The 19552-nt window shown below is 50.6% G+C and overlaps 1 protein-coding gene across 6 annotated transcripts in view; it reads right to left on the reverse strand.

The window, feature by feature from the left end:
- The window catches only part of Pemt (phosphatidylethanolamine N-methyltransferase), a 75948-nt gene that overhangs the window by 1089 nt on the left and 55307 nt on the right, over nucleotides 1–19552 (reverse strand). For 5 of the 6 annotated variants that reach the window (NM_001290012.1, NM_001290011.1, NM_001290013.1 and 2 more), the window contains 3 exons: nucleotides 11741–11856; nucleotides 5137–5282; nucleotides 2366–2477 (listed from right to left, as the gene is read on the reverse strand). In NM_001290012.1, coding sequence (NP_001276941.1) covers nucleotides 2366–2477; nucleotides 5137–5282; nucleotides 11741–11856 — 374 coding nt within the window. The remainder of the gene's footprint in view (nucleotides 1–2365; nucleotides 2478–5136; nucleotides 5283–11740; nucleotides 11857–19552) is intronic. The other variant, NM_001290014.1, reaches the window with a different exon arrangement.

A 19552-nucleotide genomic window follows, 5' to 3' on the forward strand; every position in this document is an offset into this window, starting at 1 on the left:
CCACCTGGACTGTACTCTACTACCCAGGCCCTGAGCATCCTAGCATCCTACTTCCAGCATCCTAGCCCAGAGACATGAGTCCTTGCAAAATGTACAGAGCATTTCTGTCATGGCTCTCTGCAGGTGACCAGTCTCTGACCTCACTCTGCCGATGAATACAGACAGCCTGTTAGTGACAGCGGGGAGGAGCCCAAGCATGTCTGCCTCAGGCTTCCAGAAATAGCTGCTGCTGAGCTGGCCCCCAGGCCATTTCTATGGTTACCCCTGGCTCCTCTGGCTCCTGCAGGGCCTGAACTGCTGCATCCACCTCAGCAGGAAAGGAATGACCCAGAAGGGACAGAAACAGGCCTCAGGTAACCACAGGACCTGCTTGCCTTGGCTGACCCCATTTCACATCTAGCCTCCAAAGGGCAAAGGGCACAAGAATGTGTGACTCCATCAAAAAAACAAAAAACAAAAAAATCCAAACAAGCTGGGCGTGGTGGCACACGCCTTTAATCCCAGCACTCGGGAGGCAGAGGCAGGCGGATTTCTGAGCTCCAGGCCAGCCTGGTCTACAAAGTGAGTTCCAGGACAGCCAGGGCTATACAGAGAAACCCTGTCTGGAAAAACAAAAGAAAACAAAACAAAAAAACAAAAGAATTGTGGCTCCAATAGGCCCCTCCGCCCTGCTCACTCCATAATGCCCACCTGGACCTCACATTGGCCAGTGCATCCATGCGTCTGTCTGGGAGGGGCAGGGACACAGGGCCTCTCCACTTCACAGGACAGATCACAAGGCTCATCCATCCTTATGGTCTTGCCACCACCTCTGCCATTGCCCCAGGCCTTATGTGGAACTTTTCCCCCAACTCTCTCAGGTCTCAACTTGTGCCTTTCCCAGAGCTTAGCGGGGCTCTAAGTACTTTGTTCTTGCTCTTCCTTTCAACTTGGAACTTGGAACAGCTCTCGATGTCTGTGCCCTGGCCTCAGAGGGACTGTGGCCATGATGTCCTCCCATCCCTCCTGGCTAAACAAGCACTTTGTCCCTAGACACAGTTCAGCTGTGGTTCTGGCCACATAGGGATCTGTGGGTCGGGAAAGACCCTGGAAGATGGCTGGTTAATGAGACCTCATTCCTGGGGGAGAGCCCTTGACACCACAATGGCTGTGAGCATGACCCCACAGTTCACTACCACACAGAAAGTCAGCAGAGCTGGAGGGCTAGGCCTTGGGACCCAGGAACTTAAGTACCAAGAGCATCTCGCCCCGGATGTACTCTACAGCCTGAAGTGGGCACAGGCTTCAAGCCCAGGTTCCCCACTGCTCCCGGGAAAGGATGGACTCACTGGCCTGTACCTTCTATCATGATTCCTAAATGAAGCATGTCTTCAACAGCCTACAACAGCCACTCGTGTGTGGCCCCAGCAAAAGGTTGTTAGAGGCCCTGAAAGAACTTCCCCGGCCTTGATCCAAGGCACTGGGGTGGGTGAGAGTGCTCCTAACTGCTCTGGGCAGCTAGCTGTCCAGCAGGGGTTAGGTGCTATGAGCCTCATCTACCAGTGCTGGGCCATGGTCAATGCAGGTTCAAAGACCTGCTGGGAGGTGGTGATGTGGGCATGAACAGTCCTGTGAGCTGGTTCCCTACACTGGCCCGTCTCCATGGAAACCAGGCCACTTATTGTCACCTTGGTCCAGCTTGACATCCTAACAACCCAGGATATACAAGACAGCCCTACTGGCAGATGATCACACTGAGCCTAGATCAAGAAGCTCAGGGTACCCCACTCCTTGTTTTAAGACCGGGGAGACAGAGAACTAGAGAGAGCAGGGACTCCTATCCAGGAGTGGGACTTGAGAAGCAGGAGACAGGCAGGCTGAGGGAGGCCTGCTGAGTCAGCGTCTCCTGCCACGTAATGATCCATTTCTAATTAGGCCTCAGATGAAGGTCCCATTCCCTGTCTGCTCGGCCTCTGTGCATCAATATTGTTTGGAGGCAGCTGGTAGGTGTCACATGTCCCTGAGAGCCCTGACCTGGCCACTCCAAGCTTGGAATGACCTTGACTCTTGGGCACCGGGCACAATTGGTGATACAAAAGACATGTGTATGGCTCTGCCATAAGAGAAGAGACGGACAGGCAGTCCACTGATCATTGACTCGGGGCATGGGAAACCCAGAGGAGGCAGGAAGGAGTTGCGAGGAGGGGACACCATCAGTTGGGTTTGGAAGAACAGACTGGGGATGGATTCAGGCCTATGCCCATCAAAGGAGCGGATGCATGCAGCACGGCAGAGGAGCTAAGTGTGTGTGAGGACAGGAGGCTGCGGGAAGAGGGCTCAGCTTGGATCCGGATACCTAGGGGTCCTGAGGGCAACAAGTACTCACATGAGTGCCCAGCCTAGGTAGTTGGCTGTACTGCCCCAGTACATGGGGTTATCCAGCACGCTGAAGGGAAATGTGGTCACTCTGGACTCCTTGAGGATCCCAAAGTAGTCACCTGTGGATGAGACGGGGTAGGATGTGAGCTCACTTAGCCTCCTGTGTCCTTGGCCACACTATTACTGAAGGAAATCCCTAGTGAGCCCTGAAGGATCTGCAGGTGAGGTGCCCCAGGAGGCTCCCAGTTGATCATGGGATTGGAGCCCACAGCATCCAGGACCGGAGCCTTCCCCGGAGCTCCACCATGAGCCAGGCACTGAGATGTCCTCAGTTTGGTCCTCTCCTCTTCTGAAGCCCCAGCACACTGTCTCTTCCCTCATCTCCCCAGGAGATGCCTCTGTGTCTACCTGGCCCTCTCTTTAGAAGCCTTCCCCTGCTCTGTGCAGAACTCTCTCCTGGGGCCTCCCTACCTCCTTCAGAGCCCCTTCCCACCTGCGTCTGTCCTCCCCATCAGCCTGGCTCCGCCCCTCCTCCCACCTACCCTTCTTATCCCCAATGCCCCCAGGCCTCATTCATTCCCTAGGATTGCCCAGATGCTGGGGGGGTGTCAGCATTTGTTTTGTTAGCTTGATGCAAACTAGAGGGAAGAGGGAACCTTAACTAAGAAAATGTCTCCATGAGACTGGCTTGTAGGCATGTCTGTGAGGCCTTTTCTCGGTTAACGATTTACGTGGAAGAGCCAAGGCCCAGCTCGCTGTGAGCGGTGCCCTCCCTGGGCAGGCGGTGGTCCTGGGTTTTGTAGGAAAGGCAGCTGAGCAGCATCTAAAAGCATTTTAGTGGCTTTTAGTAGCCACTAAAAGCAAGGCAGTAAGCAGTGCCCCTGCCTTAATTCCCAGCCTCAGCTTCCATCAGTGATGGACTGTGATGTTTAAAAGCCAAGTATATCCTTCCTGTCCGGGTTGCTTTTGGTCATGGTGTTTATCACAGTGACAAACCAGGACAAGTTAACTGTGACTCTAGCCTGCCCACCGTGTGCTTCCTGTCACTCTGGAGGTCAGTCCAGGGCAGCTGACATAAGACCATTAGATGGCCAGTCATCCACCTACCTACTTCATGCATAACCAGGCCACTCTCCCAGAACAAAGCATCTGGTCCAGGTCTCTACCTGGTGAGTGTCTCCACTGGGCCAGGGCAGCCTTTCCCAGCAGCCTCTCCTTTGTCCCCACCCCCACCCGACCCCAGTGGACCAGAGAGACAATGCAGCTTCATCCTGAGCGGAAAGTAGGGCAGCCATCCCAACAAGAGGAGCCCCGGCAGGAGGGGCCTTGTAGAAATTAGTACTGTCATTGTCGGGGACAAAAGGGACAAGAGTCCAAGAGGCTGCCCGGGGACCACTGGGGGGAAGCAGGAAGCGGGGCAGTGGAGCCTGACGGTGGGTGGCACAGAAACCTGCTTCAGGCTGAGTCACAGAAGAGGGACCATTCTGCTCTACTTCCAGAGCTTGCGGGACCCTCTGCTTTCTAGGCCATTTCCACTAAATGCCATGTCAGCGGCAGCGCTGCCTGCACCCCTCAGACACTCCTCTGCTCATCTCCCCATCTGGCCCTGACACCACAGTGGGGGTCCCAGTCTGCCCTTTGCCACACCTCTCCAGCACCACTGCCTGCGCCCCGCATCTGACCTATGGCTCCTCCAGCTTGCGCTCTTCAATCCCTGTCTCACTCTCTCCCAGGATGGCTCCCAGCAGCTCCTGCCTAGCAGTAAGAACCGAGCTACCAGTGACAGCACTGAGATGCCTGGCTCGTGTGCTCCTTGGTTCCTCGTGGCATTGTCCCTCCAAAGCACACTTCAGAGTTCCAAGTCTGCAGCTGGTCAGCCTGGCCCAGGCAGAGGCCGGGCCAATGAGTATGTCCTGGGAGGCTAGGAGACAGCAGGGCTTTGAAGACCAAGAGGCCCTGATGAAGGTTAAAGCCCAGAGACTGACCTGGTCTTTGCATAACAAGAAGCAAGGAAGGGCCAAATGTGGTGTCCCCTGTGCACGGCTAGCTCTCTTATAGCTGTGCTAGCTCCAAGGACATCCTGGGGGCTGGGACAGGCACCTCCGGAGCTGGGGCTGCCAACTTCCATGCATCTGTGTTCTAAAGGCCTCTTACCCTTAGCTCCCTTTGCTGAGTCTGTCTTGAGTTTGCCCTCTCTGCTTTCAAGATGATGGAAGTCACTGTGGTCATGAGGTGAGAAGGTTTCTGGCCAGACTAGACCACTTTGGGTTCCCAGGCCCAAAGCCCCAGAGCCCTAGAGAGTGGATGATGGAGAAGAGACCACATCCCTCTACCTTTCATCTCACCCTAGACCCGTGCAAGCTTTGTGGATACCACAGCCAAGATCCTACCACCTGGAAGCCAAGTGTGCTAAGCAAACCCAAGAGTGGTAATGAGTTGGGGGGTCTTATCCCTGTCTGCCCTTCACCCCCGTCCCATCTGCACTCTGTTAACCCTGTATACCTGCCCTTCCATGCAGACAAGGGCTGAGGGCCTTCTTAAGGGGAGCTGAGTCAGGAGGGCACTCTGGGGCCCATCAACCAGGACTAGGGTCCAATCTTGTCTCGTAGGAAGCAGCTTGATGCCCTGGAGTCTACTGAGCTAGCAAAACTGAGAGTCCTAACCATGCTAGGTGCTTCTCAAGGCACATCAGAGATAGCAGATGGCAGCCACTGGACTCTGCTCCTCCCTGAACCCCAGTGTACCTGCCCAAGATCATCCCATACCTCAGGGTCTTACCTAGAAAGGTCCCAGTGAACCCCAGTGCATAGAAGCTGGACAGCACAAACACGAATCCCCAACCTAGGAATGCAAGGCCCAGGAAGTAGGTGGTGTGGTTGTCCAGGCCCTCCATCTTGGGCTGGCTCATCATAGCCTGTGTGAAGCTGTGGAGCAGGGGACATGGAGAGACAGCATGTCACAGCATGTATGGTAAGTACACTGCCTTTCCCAGAGTTGTCAGCCCCAGGGTCATATGCTCAATAGCCACAGAGGCACTGCAGGTAGGGCTCCTGCAGGAACTGTCTAATCTTCAGTGTCTTGAGGATGGGGCAAGACCAAAGGCCCAGGATGATGAGAAATTTTAATCTTCTCAACAAGAAGTCACAAATTCTGACATATATTTAAATTGTCCTAAATTTTAGAAACAGGTCACTCATGGAAGCCATTTGTGGCTTCATGCATGTTAGCAGGGTCCATTCCATGGCCATCCCATACAGGCCCTGTCAACTTGCACTGTGAATGAGAATTAAGCTCATAGAAGAACAGGTACGTGTGCAGCGCACAGTACACAGCAAGCCTAGCACCCGGGGTCTGGCCTGGCTTGGGCAGGACAGGGCAGGGCAGGCAGCAGGCCCAACACTTAGATCTGAGCTTGGCATACGTCATGTGCGGTGATGAGCACCACTCTCCGTGCAGACCCAGGCCTGATGGTGGCTGTGCCCCACACTTCTGATTTGCTTGCCCTGGCTCCTGCACAGGCCAAGCCTCACCTGGGAAACTTAGGTCCTCGCTTCAACTAGGCACGGGTGCAGGCGAAACACTCATACACATAAAATTTAAATAAGAAAACAGAACCCAAAGCCCTGGAATGAATCTCCATCCCTGACACCCCAGTGCAGAGTAGCTCTGAGGGAAAATTGCCTGTTACTCCACTCTGCTGTGGCTGGCGCCTGTGGAAGCCAGAAGTCATATCCCCTGGACCTGGAGTTACAGATGGTCACAAATCACTATGTGGGGGCTGGGAAATTGAATCTGAGTAATCTAGAAGAATAACAAGTGCTCTTAGCCACTGAGCAATCTCTCCAACCCCTTGAGTTCTACGTTTTAAATAGGATTGAACTTTCTGCCAGCAATGAGACTGGAGGCCGCCTGTACTCTGCTCCTCACACCAGACCATGGCCACTTGAGTGTGCACAGCTCCAGAGAGGTTGTTCTGCCCCAGTGCTTCTAAGGCTTCACCATTGGGCTGCATTTGAAGTCAGCAACACATAGGGTGGCCTGAACTCTGCCCCCCCCCGCCCCGCCCAATCAGGCTCTCTCAGTCCAGCCCAGTCAAGTAAGATCAGGAAAGCGGGCATCTGGTGGGCTTATTTTCCTCACACAGAGCACAGTAAGTCATCAGTTCAACCACATTATCCCCATAGCAACGGCTGGATTCATGGCTACCACGTTGCACTAACCAAAGCACCTTCTCACAGCTTCCCTAAGCCCAGCAGCACCCCAGGGCCTCATACACCCGGGAGGAGAGGCAGCAGTGTGGATAGGAGTCAGGTCACGGGCTGATACTGCCTCTGTCCCAAGAGCAAGCAGGGCCTCAGTCTCGCCACGTGAAAGGAGATGCACACCACTGTCACTCAAAACTCCAGGCTGTGCTGGCTCTCAGCTGAGAGGACAGATACAGTTCTACCTGGGTACCATTCCAGCTGTCCTCCCTCCTTCCTCTCTGGGGTCAAGAAAACACGACTCAGATTTTCTCTCTGATTCTCCAGCCACGATCAGGGATCTCCACTAAGAGACAGCAGGGAGACGAGGTTCCAGTGACCCTAGTCATCCACACTGTGCCCAAGGGCCTTTCTTTAGCCTGTGGCCCATGAGTGGCTGAGGCTGGCTGCAGGTTGGGGGGCTTAGGAGGGTGGAATTGCTGGGGGAGGGGTTTCAATGGATGCCTCTCAAGCCATCAAGGCTCCCCCCTCACTCAAGGCACAGCCAGAGCACTGCAAGAGCAAGCAGCGTTTTCCTAATCACTTCCTTGAGTCTAGACTTTGCCTTAACCTCCAAATAACAAGTTAGCTTATCCTGCCTGCTCTCTTTCCAGACCACCAGCTTTCGCGGGCCAGCCGATGCACAGTGAGTCCTAGGGACTCGCCAACTACTGTGGAGCCCTGGCATCACAGCAAGACAGACTGACTCGAGCACTCATGTGTTCTCCCACCATGGTGACTCAGTAGGACACATACCATCTGGGGTCATATCACCTCAGGTGACAAGGAAAAAGTCAGAGAAAGCCTCCAGAACAAGGGTTGGCACATGGCCTGACAATGCAGCATTTGACTAGCAGTATGAAGCCTGTGCTGAGTCTCCAGGAACACAGACAGACACAGGCACTAGGCTGACCCCAGGAGACTGGGTAGGTGGCATTGCAGAGGGTGGTGGGAGGTGGTACCACCTCGCAGGCATAGGGTTACCATCTAGGATGGAGAAAGTGTTAGAGAACCAGACAACAGGAGGGCTGCACACAGCTGGGAACCACCAACTGTCACCAAATTGAATGCTAGATCTTAGTGTGTGGGTACTTGAATATCTACACAGAACACATACCTATATGTGGGCTACAGTGAGATACTAGGTAGGAACTAGATTAGAATGGACATAGCCAGTGGACCAAGGGACAGGGTCTTTCCAGCCCTCTGCTGGAATCTAGTGCTTGAGAAGGTATCTAGTCCAGGCACAGAAGCACCCTCACCTGCTCTTGCTGTGGGTCCATGTACCAGTTGGAAGGTATTCTTCTATGTGACTCAAGCTGGCTTTGACCTCCTGGGTTCATTCATTAGTCTTGTCTCAGCCTCTCAGCGAGCTGGCACCACAGGCAGGGACCATCATGCTCTGTTCACTGTGCCACCCACTGATCCCTCTCCCCATGGTGACCTAGCTTTTCATGGCACCACCCTCCTGGTCCCACTAAGTCCCCTCACATGCAGGCATCCGTGCCAATGCACCCACCCTGGCTCCTGCTTTCCCACTGACAACCTCCTGGAAGTGGCTGCTGATCCATTTCAGAGAAGGAAGTTGAAGCTCGCAGAGGTAACCTGCTGAGGGTCACCAGCATGAGGGGATAGAGCTAAAGCTGACCAGGGACTTTCTTTCCCCAGGCTGGCTTTGATTCATACTAGAATCCAGAGAAGGCTCTTCAGCCAGGGACGCTTGGGGCACCTTCCTATATCAGCCAAAGCAAAATGCTACCCTTCTCTTAGGATAGCCACCGTCAAAAAGACAGGGAGCCCAGTGTTGGCAGGAGTGTAGAGAAACTGGACCACTCACTCCCGAGCTGCTGGTGTTACACAGTGTAGAGCAGCCACTGTAGAGAACAATGACAGGTTCCTAAAACATGGACAATGACCCCGTGGTGCCAAAATTCACTGCTAGGAACACTCTTGAAGAAACTAGGAAGATACTCAGACACTGGCACGCCACGCCCACGGCTGCACTTCTCACAGGAGCTATAAGTGTCTCTGATGGATGGATGGAGGGAGGGAGGGATGGCACGGCAGGACATTCTGGAGTCTCTGGAAGGAGAAAGTTCTGACATGTGCTCCAGCATGAGGCCATTGTGCTGAGTACAGTAAACTCATCACACACTCTGACTCCTCCTACACAAAGCTCCAGGAGAAGTGAGAGAGAAGCAGAGTGGGGAACCAGAGCCAGTCCACGGGAGGGGTGGGAGTGAGGGGCAGTGCTTAGAAGGTGTAGTTTCAGCTTTGTAAAATATAAAGGGTTCTGGAGATGGGTGGTAGTAACCTTTATAAGACATCACAGAACTGTTTAAAGTCACTGAACTAAACCCTTGAAAATGGGTAGAGACCCAGTGCTTGCCGGACCTATCCTTACCCAGTGGGCCACATTAAATCCTTGGTTGCTGTTTGGCTAGTATACTAAGGATGGGGACATTCCAAGGCTGCTCCCATGACCCAGCCACAGGAAGTAGATCCCAGAAGCCCCTGGGTCTACCCACTCTGCATTTCTAACCAGTGTCCGCCCCACTTCTCCAGAGCCCCTGCTCCCCCAGCTTTCCGGCTGCGGCTCAGGTGTTCCTCAGGGTCTGTAGCCACAGAGGAAGGAGCAGAAAGGGCCTTGTTGAGCGACTGATGAATGAGGCCGGCTAGGGAAAGATTCTGCGGGGCTCCAGCTCTGCAGGGTAGTAGCAGGTCTGTGTCTCTGACCCCAAGCCTCTCCCCTAGGGGTCCTGCATTATGGGAATGAAAACAGGCTCCACCTGAAGCCTGCTGAGTCCTCAGGGGCAAGGAGGCCTGACATGTTGCTCGGGCCTCTAACCCCAGAACTCAGGAGGTAGGGTGGCTACAAACTTGGGGCCAGCCTAGTTTATAACATAAGTTCCAGATGGCCTGGGCTACAGAGTGAGACCCTGGCCAAAACCAACAAACCAGACTAAACCGGAGTTTGAGGTTTATGAAGCCAAGCAGATCCCAGAGCAATTACACGACCTGTCTACAGATGGGAGATTTTAGAGAGCAAAGAAGCAGAGACCAGCCAGGCTTGAAGCTGGTGTGTCACAGACTGGGTTGATTTTGGTCTGACAGGAGAACTCATCCTAACAAGGACGTTTAAGTATAAATGCCACAAAAGGACTGAATGAGGGCTAAGTGAGAAGTGTCCCAAGGAAGGGCTTCTCACAGCTGACGGGGAGACAGGGTGTATTCAGCAGGGCTCCTGCACTGGGAATGGGCAGAGCTGGGTGGAGTAAGAGCTTAAGTGACCCTCCGAGGTTTCCAGGCTGAAACATCTGGGTGGAGAACAGGCTCTAACTTGGCAGTATTCAAGTTAGGATGTACATGGGCTCTCTAAGTTGTCTGAGGAGCCTGAAGATGCCTTTCTGCCAGGGACCTAGTGGCACCCCCCCGCCTTTTTTTTTTTTTTTTTTGGTTTTTTGAGACAGGGTTTCTCTGTATAGCCCTGGCTGTCCTGGAACTCACTCTGTAGATCAGGCTGGCCTGGAACTCAGAAATCCTGCCTTTGCCTCTGCTCCTGCCTGTCTCCCAAGTGCTGGGATTAAAGGCATGCACCATCACTGCCCGGCTGTGGCGCCCATTTTTTTTTTTAAAGATTTATTTATTATTATATGTAAGTACACTGTAGCTATCTTCAGACACACCAGAAGAGGGAGTCAGATCTTGTTACGGATGGTTGTGAGCCACCATGTGGTTGCTGGGATTTGAACTCCGGACCTTCGGAAGAGCAGTCGGGTGCTCTTACCCACTGAGCCATCTCACCAGCCCTGTGGCACCCATTTTTAAAGGAGCTAGGAAGTAAGAGCTGGCCAAGCTCACAGAGACAGCATTCCCAGACCAGGCCGTTTTCACCATGCTGGAGAACGACAAGCAGAATGGAGGAAATCAGAGCGGCAGCCTCACCCACACTTTTACCCCATCGTGGGGATGGACAAGGCCTCCCTACAAAAGAGTCTTCATGTGCCAGACAACCCAGGATGTGTGTCACAGGATCCGCCCCCTCTAAGGATGACAACCTCTGTATACTTGTCCAGCCTGGAGAGGTTGAGCAGCCTAAATCTTCAGGGCCAGGAGGCATAGAGGAGGTTCTGGCAGTCAGACAAGCTAAGTGGGACCCTTGCCCCACCCCATACTCCTAGTCCACAGGAATGGGAAAAAAGCTACAAAAATCTTCAATCAAGGTATCCTGTCATGGGGAAGCTTGAGCCAAATGCTTACAGAATGGGAGTATGAGAGACCTGGGCCCACCACTCCTATCCCTGCCTGGCTTCCCATACACCAGACATCAGATAATTAGACGGCCACCTCATGATACATCCTGCACCCACGGAGCCAAGCCAGGATAAGTGGAGTGGACAGGCTAGGTGTGCACGCCCTATCTGAGGGACTCGCCTCAGCAACCAGTCCACACAGGGTATCTTCTCAGTATTCTCGACTTCTAAAGTGCAAGGGCAAGACAGGAACGAAGACTCCCCAAGCTCCCTTCTTTATCTCCTCCAGCAGTGCGCAGGCTTCCTGCAGCCTGTGTATGCACGAGGCCTGTGGTGAAATCCATGGGATGACAAGTGGACCCAAGGCTCACAAGTAGCCACATCTGAAAATGAGATGCCACTGTCCTCCTGCACAGCCTGGGACTCCACAGTACAGTGCTCGGCTCAGCTAGGCCCACTCGGGAGCCCTGCTTCCCGCCCTCATCACCTACACCGACTGCTCTGGCCATTTGATGGCCAGAAGGTAATACGTCTCATGCCCAAGCTTCCTAATGATGCTCTAAGCATGGCTCCTTGTCCCTAAGGATCCTCGCTAGAGTGTCTGTGGCCTGGCTGGGCATACTGTAGAAGGAATTCTGGGGATATAGGCAAAGGGAAATTTCAACAGGTTCTGTCCCCTCTGCCCAAGCTGGCCCCACCATTGGACAATGAAATGTCACATCCAAGATCACATGAATGTCTCTGCCAACAGAGATCTGGGACAATATCCTGAGGCCTCTAGGAACATTCTGACACAGAACTCCCAAACACTAGTGAACCCACTGGCCCTCCCTCTCCTGACCATGACTTTCACACAGACAACAGCCTTCGCGGTGGCCCAGGGCTTACCAGTGGGAGCGGAGGATGTTCAAAAGCAGGATGCAGATGCCCAGGGAATAGCAGGCTAGGTGGGGGGAGCCGAAGGCTCTGCTCAGCTTCCGAGTTCTCTGCTCCCATCTCGCTACCTGCATGAAGGGCCAAGATCAAGGGTGAGAGGTGAGGTGTTTGCTGCTACAGGGAGGGCAGGAGAAGCAGGCCTGAGTGCCCAGGCCCAGTTCCAAGGAAGATGCACTGTAGCTACTGCAGCAACTGGAGTCGGTTGGGAGTCTGCTACAGCCCAGGGCTCTTCACAGGATTTTTACCTTCCCTTAGTGTAGGCAGGATTGAGTGGTTAACAGGCTGGCAGTCCTGCCTAAGTGCGGGGGCTCAGTTCTCAGGCCACCCAGGAAGCTGTGCATCACATCTCATGCAGTTCCAATGGCCCCTGTTATTCAGGAAGACACAAGCTACCACCAACAAAGAAGCCGTAGAAACGATGGCCCCGGGTGCCCTCCTGTCTCCACCAAGAACACCCACAGGGTCATTTCAAGGGGTAAGACAAAGGAAAGGCTGTCCTTCACCCTCACCCTGTGTTCAGCCTGGCCTCTCCCATAGGTACAGACTGTGCGGGTATGAATGACTTTCAGTCTTATAATCCTTTGATTTGTTTCCAAGTCATCACATCTCTAATCTCAGTATTCAGTAGTCAGGCAGAGGAAGCAAGCAGGCAGCTCTCTCACTTCTCTGCAGACCTCACCCTTGCACACATCCACATCCAAGTTGTTAGGATTGCCCTGCTGGGCTCCTAGTTTGCTTTGTCTGACTCAGGTGCTCTGATGAGCTCTCTGCTGATGCAGAACGGGGAGCAAGGGGTGAGCGGGATGCCAAAGTGCAAAAGCTCACTCTGCTGCTCAAGTTATCCACCCACTTCTGTGTCCTGAATATAAATATGTATGTGTGTGCACATGTGCATGTCTGTATGTCCATGCGTATGTGTGTGCATGTATGTCTGTGTGTGCGAACACTGTGGGGCTGGAACGGGGAGGATGCATAGTCAATAAGTGACATGAACTAGTTAACAATTTATCATAAAACAGGTTGCGCTTCTGCCCAGCTCTCCTGACAAAGCAGGAAAGGCTGAACTGGGATATCTATTTGGTTAGACATATTAAATGCATTCAGTGGGGCTTTTCTTTGTGGCCAGCCACTCTATATAGTCACAGCAGCCCAGACCAGGCAGCCTTGCCTGTTGCCCATGCATGCCTGAAGCTCATACAGCCTCCAGCAGGCCTCCAGTGAGCTCACACTCCCAAAACCCTTAGTATGGGAGCCTAGTCTGTTATCAGATCCCTGCAAGGTGTAGTCCTGCTCAGTGTCCACTGAAGTGGAAACTTAAGGGTTCTTTGGAAAGTCGGCTGGATGGTGTTTTGCTTGGTCAAACACATGAAGGAATGTTTAGCTGAAGCAGACACAGGAAAAAGGATGTTCTGCTAAAGCAGGCATGTGAAAGGACACATGAAGGATTCTTTGTTAATGACACACATGTATTGGTCCTCCTTTCATTGTGTAGTTGAGCTGCATTTGTCAGAACTCCGTAGAGAGAAACACACCAAAAAACTTCTGGTGGTGTGCTGTAATATCTTGCCGCTTCCTCAGACTCAGGCTGATTGTCCGAGTGGTGTCAACTGAGACAGACACACGTGCTGAGGCAAGACGCATGGAGGACGTGTGATGTTTGGAGAGAGTATAATCAGGACTCAGTGGACAGTGACAGAGGCTGAGCTAGACTTGCTTATAATGCTAACTGTGCAACGCTTGTGGGTCTCGAGTCTTCGCCGATCACTGCTTCTCTCAGAGAAGCACAGCCTAGAACTTCTCCTGGCATTCCTCCTGCTTCCTCCTGCTGACTTGAGCCAAGGCTAAGGCTGACTGTCTCAATAGGTAGTGCCACCACTGCTGATTTGTGTTTGCAATCCCAACTCTACCCAACTGGACTGCTGTATCTGTGAAGGGTTTGTGAGTGGATCAAGTTGCAACTGCTGACCTGAGAATTGAATTGCCCATTTCCAGACAAAACAGATGGGAGTTGCTTTAAAGAACCTTTCTAATACCTTGGTGTGACTCTAACTAAGGAAGTGAAAGATCTGAATGATAAGAACTTCAAGTCTCTGAAGAAAGAAATTGAAGATCTCAGAAGATGGAAAGATCTCCCATGCCCATGGATTAGCAGAATTAATATAGTAAAAATGGCTATCCTGCCGAGAGCAACCTACAGATTCAATGCAATCCCCATCAAAATCCCAACTCAATTCTTCACAGAGTTAGAAAGGGCAATTTGCAAATTCATCTGGAAAAATAAAAAACTTAGGATAGCAAAACCTATTCTCAACAATAAAAGACCCTCTGGTGGAATCACCATGCCTGACAAGCTGTACTACAGAGCAATTGTGATAAAAACTGCATGGTACTGGTACAACGACAGACAGGTAGATCAATGGAATGGAATTGAAGATCCAGGAATGAACCCACACACCTATGGTCACTTGATCTTTGACAAGGGAGCTAAAACCATCCAGTGGAAAAAAGACAGCATTTTCAACAAATGGTGCTGGCACAACTGGCGGTTATCATGTAGAAGAATGTGAATTGATCCATTCCTATCTCCTTGTACAAAGCTCAAGTCTAAGTGGATCAAAGACCTCCACATAAGACCAGAGACACTGAAATTAATAGAGGAGAAAGTAGGGAAAAGCCTCGAAGATATGGGCACAGGGGAAAAATTCCTAAACAGAACAGCAATGGCTTGTGCTGTAAGATCAAGAATTGACAAATGGGACCTCATAAAATTGCAAAGCTTCTGTAAGGTAAAAGACACCGTCAATAAGACAAAAAGGCCACCAACAGATTGGGAAAGGATTTTTACCAATCCTAAATCAGATAGGGGACTAATATCCAACATATGCAAAGAGCTCAAGAAGCTAGACTCCAGAAATTCAAATAACCCCATTTAAAAATGGGGTCCAGAGCTAAACAAAGAATTCTCAACTGAGGAATACCGAATGGCTGAGAAGCACCTGGAAAAATGTTCAACATCCTTAATCATCAGGGTAATGCAAATCAAAACAACCTTGAGATTCCACCTCACACCAGTCAGAATGGCTAAGTTCAGAAATTCAGGTGACAGCAGATGCTGGTGAGGATGTGGAGAAAGAGGAACACTCCTCCACTGTTGGTGGGATTGCAAGCTTGTACAACCACTCGGGAAGTCAGTCTGAAGGTTCCTCATAAAATTGGACATAATACTACCGGAAGATCCAGCAATACCTCTCCTAGGCATATACCCAGAAGAAGTTCCAACTGGTAATAAGAACACATGCTCCACTATGTTCACAGCAGCCTTATTTATAATAGCCAGAAGCTGGAAAGAACCCAGATGTCCCTCAACAGAAGAATGGATACAGAAAATGTGGTACATTTACACAATGGAGTACTACTCAGCTATTAAAAACAATCGATTTGGGCTGGTGAGATGGCTCAGTAGTTAAGAGCACCGACTGCTCTTCCGAAGGTGCAGAGTTCAAATCCCAGCAACCACATGGTGGCTCCGTAACAAAATCTGATGCCCTCTTCTGGAGTGTCTGAAGACAGCTACAGTGTACTTACATATAATAAATAAATAAATCTTAAAAAAAAACAATCGATTTATGAAATTCTTGGACAAATGGATGTATCTGGAGGATATCATCCTTAGTGAGGTAACCCAATCACAAAAGAAGTCATTAGATATGCACTCACTGATAAGTGGATATTAGCTCAGAAACATAGAACACCCAAGATACAATTTGCAAAACACAAGAAAATCAAGAAGAGGGGAGACCAATGGGTAGATACTTCATTCCTCCTTAGAATAGGGAACAAAATACCCATGAAAGGAGTTACAGAGACAAAGTTTGGAGCTAAGATGAAAGGATGGACTATCCAGAGACTATCCACCCGGGGATCCATCCCATAATCAGCCACCAAACCCAGACACTATTGCATATACCGGAAAACTTTTGCTGAAGGGACCCTGTTATAGCTGTCTCGTATGAGGCTATGCCAGTGTCTGGCAAATACAGAAGTGGATGCTCACAGTCATCTATAAGTTGGAACACAGGTATAGGTGTAACAACAATATGAACTAACCAGTACCCCCAGAGCTCATATCTCTAGCTGCATATGTAGCAGAAGATGGCCTAGTTGGCCATCACTGGGAAGAGAGGCCCCTTGGTATTGCAAACTTTATATGCCCCAGTACAGGGGAATGCCAGGGCCAAGAAGCGGAAGTGGGTGGGTAGGGGAGCAGGGCAGAGGAAGGGTATAGGGAACTTTTGGGATAGCATTTGAAATGTATATAAAGAAAATATCTAATAAAAAGAAAAAAAGAATTTTCAGTGAACACAAGTACTTGAATATTGAAATCTTACCAATAAGCAGCTTTTATATCAAATATTTGTCTTACTATCGTATTTTTAATTCCATTCAATAAACTTAACGGAAAATTCTATGCAAAGGTTCAAAATAAGTTTAAATAGGGTTATTGATGCCAAATGTATCAATATGAAAAAATAATAAAGTATGAGGAAAGCTTTAAAAAAATTCAACGTGTCTTCATGATCAAAGTTCTATAGTCAATAGTACTAAAGGGAACATAATTCTATAAAATAAAAGCCAGAACCTTTTATGCTTTGTTTTATTTTTCCTCAAGATAGACACAGTTGGCATGTGCAGAATGGTGAAGAGGTACCCAAAAGCAGCCTGAAACCTTGCACCTTCTCTCCTGTTTCTGTCTTTTTCTTTTAAGTGCCACATGAATTGAACATTTTAAATATTGTTTGTTATTTTTTAATTAAATTGCATAACAAAAGATAAATATATATAAAAAAAAACCTTTCTAAACAGGTCCGCTCTACCCCACTCCTACCCCCTATCCCTTTTTTCCCACTACCTCTGGTGGGTGGTGGGATAACAGGGAAGTTAAAACGTTTAAGAACCATCATTAAAAATAAGCTTTGAAAAAATTAAAGTTGCTGTCCACAGGAAAGAAAAGCTTCATGAAGCTCCTATGGGGTGCAAACTGGTGATGTTAGGATCAGGAGCGTTCAGAACCCCGTGCTTACATGTCCCTGCCACTTTGACCCTGGGACTCCCAGGTGTAGGAAACGGCTCCAAGAAGAACCAGTGTAAGCAAGTACATGACTGTTTATGCTGAACTGCAGCATGTGGAGATCATGGAGTCAGGATTTTGGAGGACACAGGGGATTGGCTTTTTTGAGAGAGGGTTTCTCTGTGTCACCCTGGCTGTCTTGGAACCCACACTGTAGACCAGGCTGGTCTGGAACTCACAGTGATCTACCTGTCTCTGCTCCTAGAGTTCTGGGGTTAAAGGTGTGAGCCCCAGGCCCAGTCATGGAGTCATTCTTCACAAACCACGTGACTCTGGGGCATTGAAATGACTGTACTTAGCATAGCTACTGAGGATCCCGGATCTATAAATGTGCTTAGCTCAGAACCAAGCTAATGCTTGGGAAGGGGAGCTGCTTGTATTCATCTGACTGTCACAGAGGATCCTGTCCTCCAGGCTCCTTTCATGGGGATGCTGTCCGGGGTAGGATGAAGGAAGGTCAGGGTCTGCAGGGTATCCTGTGACTCTACTTTTAATGCTAATATCCCAAAGCACAGAGCCAGTCATTAGCTCAAGAAGGCTATGAGAGATATCCTCTCCCACCACCCATCTATTCACGTATCTACCCACCTACTAATCTAGTCATCTACTGATATAGATCCTGCCCATCCATCTACCAATATATCCGTCCACCTACCCACCCATCCATCCATCCATCTATTCTCTATCTACTCACCTGCCCACCTACTCATCCATCCATCCATCCATCCATCCACTCATTTACACCCCATGCATCCATTTGTCCACCTACCCATCCATCCATTCACACTCAAGTATCATTCCACCCACCCACCCAGTACTTACTGGAGTCTGTTATAGACTGGTAAATGTTAAAAAGTAAAGTGCTTTGAAAAGAAAACAAAAAAACATAGCATAACAATGATGCTCTTGTTTTAACATCATGCACGTAATTAAAGCCAAATGTGCCTCATCTACTGAAAACACCAGCATGAACTCCTCCCACAGGGAGCCACTGGGCACAGTGGAATTGACTAATGAGAGCAGCCAGAGAGAGGCCTTGGCTGGCTCCTCCAACTCAGTGAGAGCTAGAAAGGCAGAAGAGCTGCTTCTGGGACTCCATTATTTTCTGGAAACATGCTCTTGCTTGCTTTTCAGAATTCTAAGAAATCCTGGAAGTAAAAGCTAGTCAGGGTGTTTGTTTGTTTTAAGATTAATTTTTAATTTTCATTTGTGAGTGTGAGTGGGTGGATGATGGGTGTTAGTGTGTGGATGGCCAGAAGAGAGCGTTGGAGCCCCTGGAACTGGAGCTACAGGGGTTGTGAGCTTCCTGACACGGGTGCTGGTTCTCTCACCAGACACTCAGGCTCTATAGCAGGAGTAGCATCTGGAACCCCTCTGGCCCAGAGGGGTTAAAGGCACAGCTGAGGCTTCCAAGGCCAACAGATGTCCCTTGTCCTAGAGGACCTGGGCCAGAAGCATGAAGAAGCTCACCCTAGGTATGCATGCTTCCTAGCACAGGACAGAGGTTGGAACTTACCTGTGCATTCAGCTAGCTGACACACACAGCACACACATGAGCAGGGTCTCCTCATTCTACCTGTGTGGTGTGGCTTGGGAGCTAAGCAGTACCCAGCAGCACCCAGAAGCACCCAGCAGTACGCATCATAGCTCTCATGAGCCATGCAGTCGCTGGCCCAGAGAGCAAGCAAGACCCGGGTCTCCCTATCCAACATGCCTTCTTGCTGCCTTCACCCTGATGTGGCCTTGCTCTTAGTCACCATCCCCAACACTCAGCGCCACCTGTCACTCAGGTACTGAGAGCCTAGCGACTTCCTGAGGCCTATCTTAGTCTTGTCAGCTCCTCCTTAGAGCTATGAACCCTCTAAAAGCTACTGTCATAGAACCCAGACAGTCACCTCTGATGAAATTATCCTCTGCTTCCACCACCCTGATGAGGGAGCCAGCCCCCTCCCACTGTGGAGATTCACATGTACACTGGACTGCCCAGAGAGGGACCTAGTCACATTTGGCAACCAGGGCACAAAACCCTGGCTAATTTAGTACTGGCTTCCATTTCCAATCAGCCCACTACATGAGCTCTCTTTCTATATAAGGATCGAGAGGAGAGAGAGGAGAGGAGAGGGGAGGGGAGGGGAGGGGAGGGGAGGGGAGGGGAGGGGAGGGGAGGGGAGGGGAGGGGAGGGGAGGGGAGGGGAGGGGAGGGGAGAGGAGAGGAGAGGAGAGGAGAGGAGAGGAGAGGAGAGGAGAGGAGAGGAGAGGAGAGGAGAGGAGAGGAGAGGAGAGAAGAGAAGAGAAGAGAAGAGAAGAGAAGAGAAGAGAAGAGAAGAGAAGAGAAGAGAAGAGAAGAGAAGAGAAGAGAAGAGAAGAGAGCGAGCTCACAGGAGGCAAAACCCTAAAGAAGTCCAGCAGACTGCTAATTCAATTTGGATTCTAATCTTGGCTACAGAACTGCCTGTAGCATCTTCTGAGGATAGAGCCCACTGCCAGAGGGGATGACTGGCCTCACCCTTGAGACTGACTGCTAACAAGTAGAAAGGGAGCTGTCTCCTGATACAGTGCTCAGTGAAAAAGCAGGCACAGGAGGGTCTCACCTGGCTTCCTTGTAGAAATTAAAAGGATAATCCTCCCATTCATGT

This window comes from Mus musculus, chromosome 11 (genome assembly GCF_000001635.26).
Source record: "Mus musculus strain C57BL/6J chromosome 11, GRCm38.p6 C57BL/6J".
NCBI classification, from domain to species: domain Eukaryota; kingdom Metazoa; phylum Chordata; class Mammalia; order Rodentia; family Muridae; genus Mus; species Mus musculus.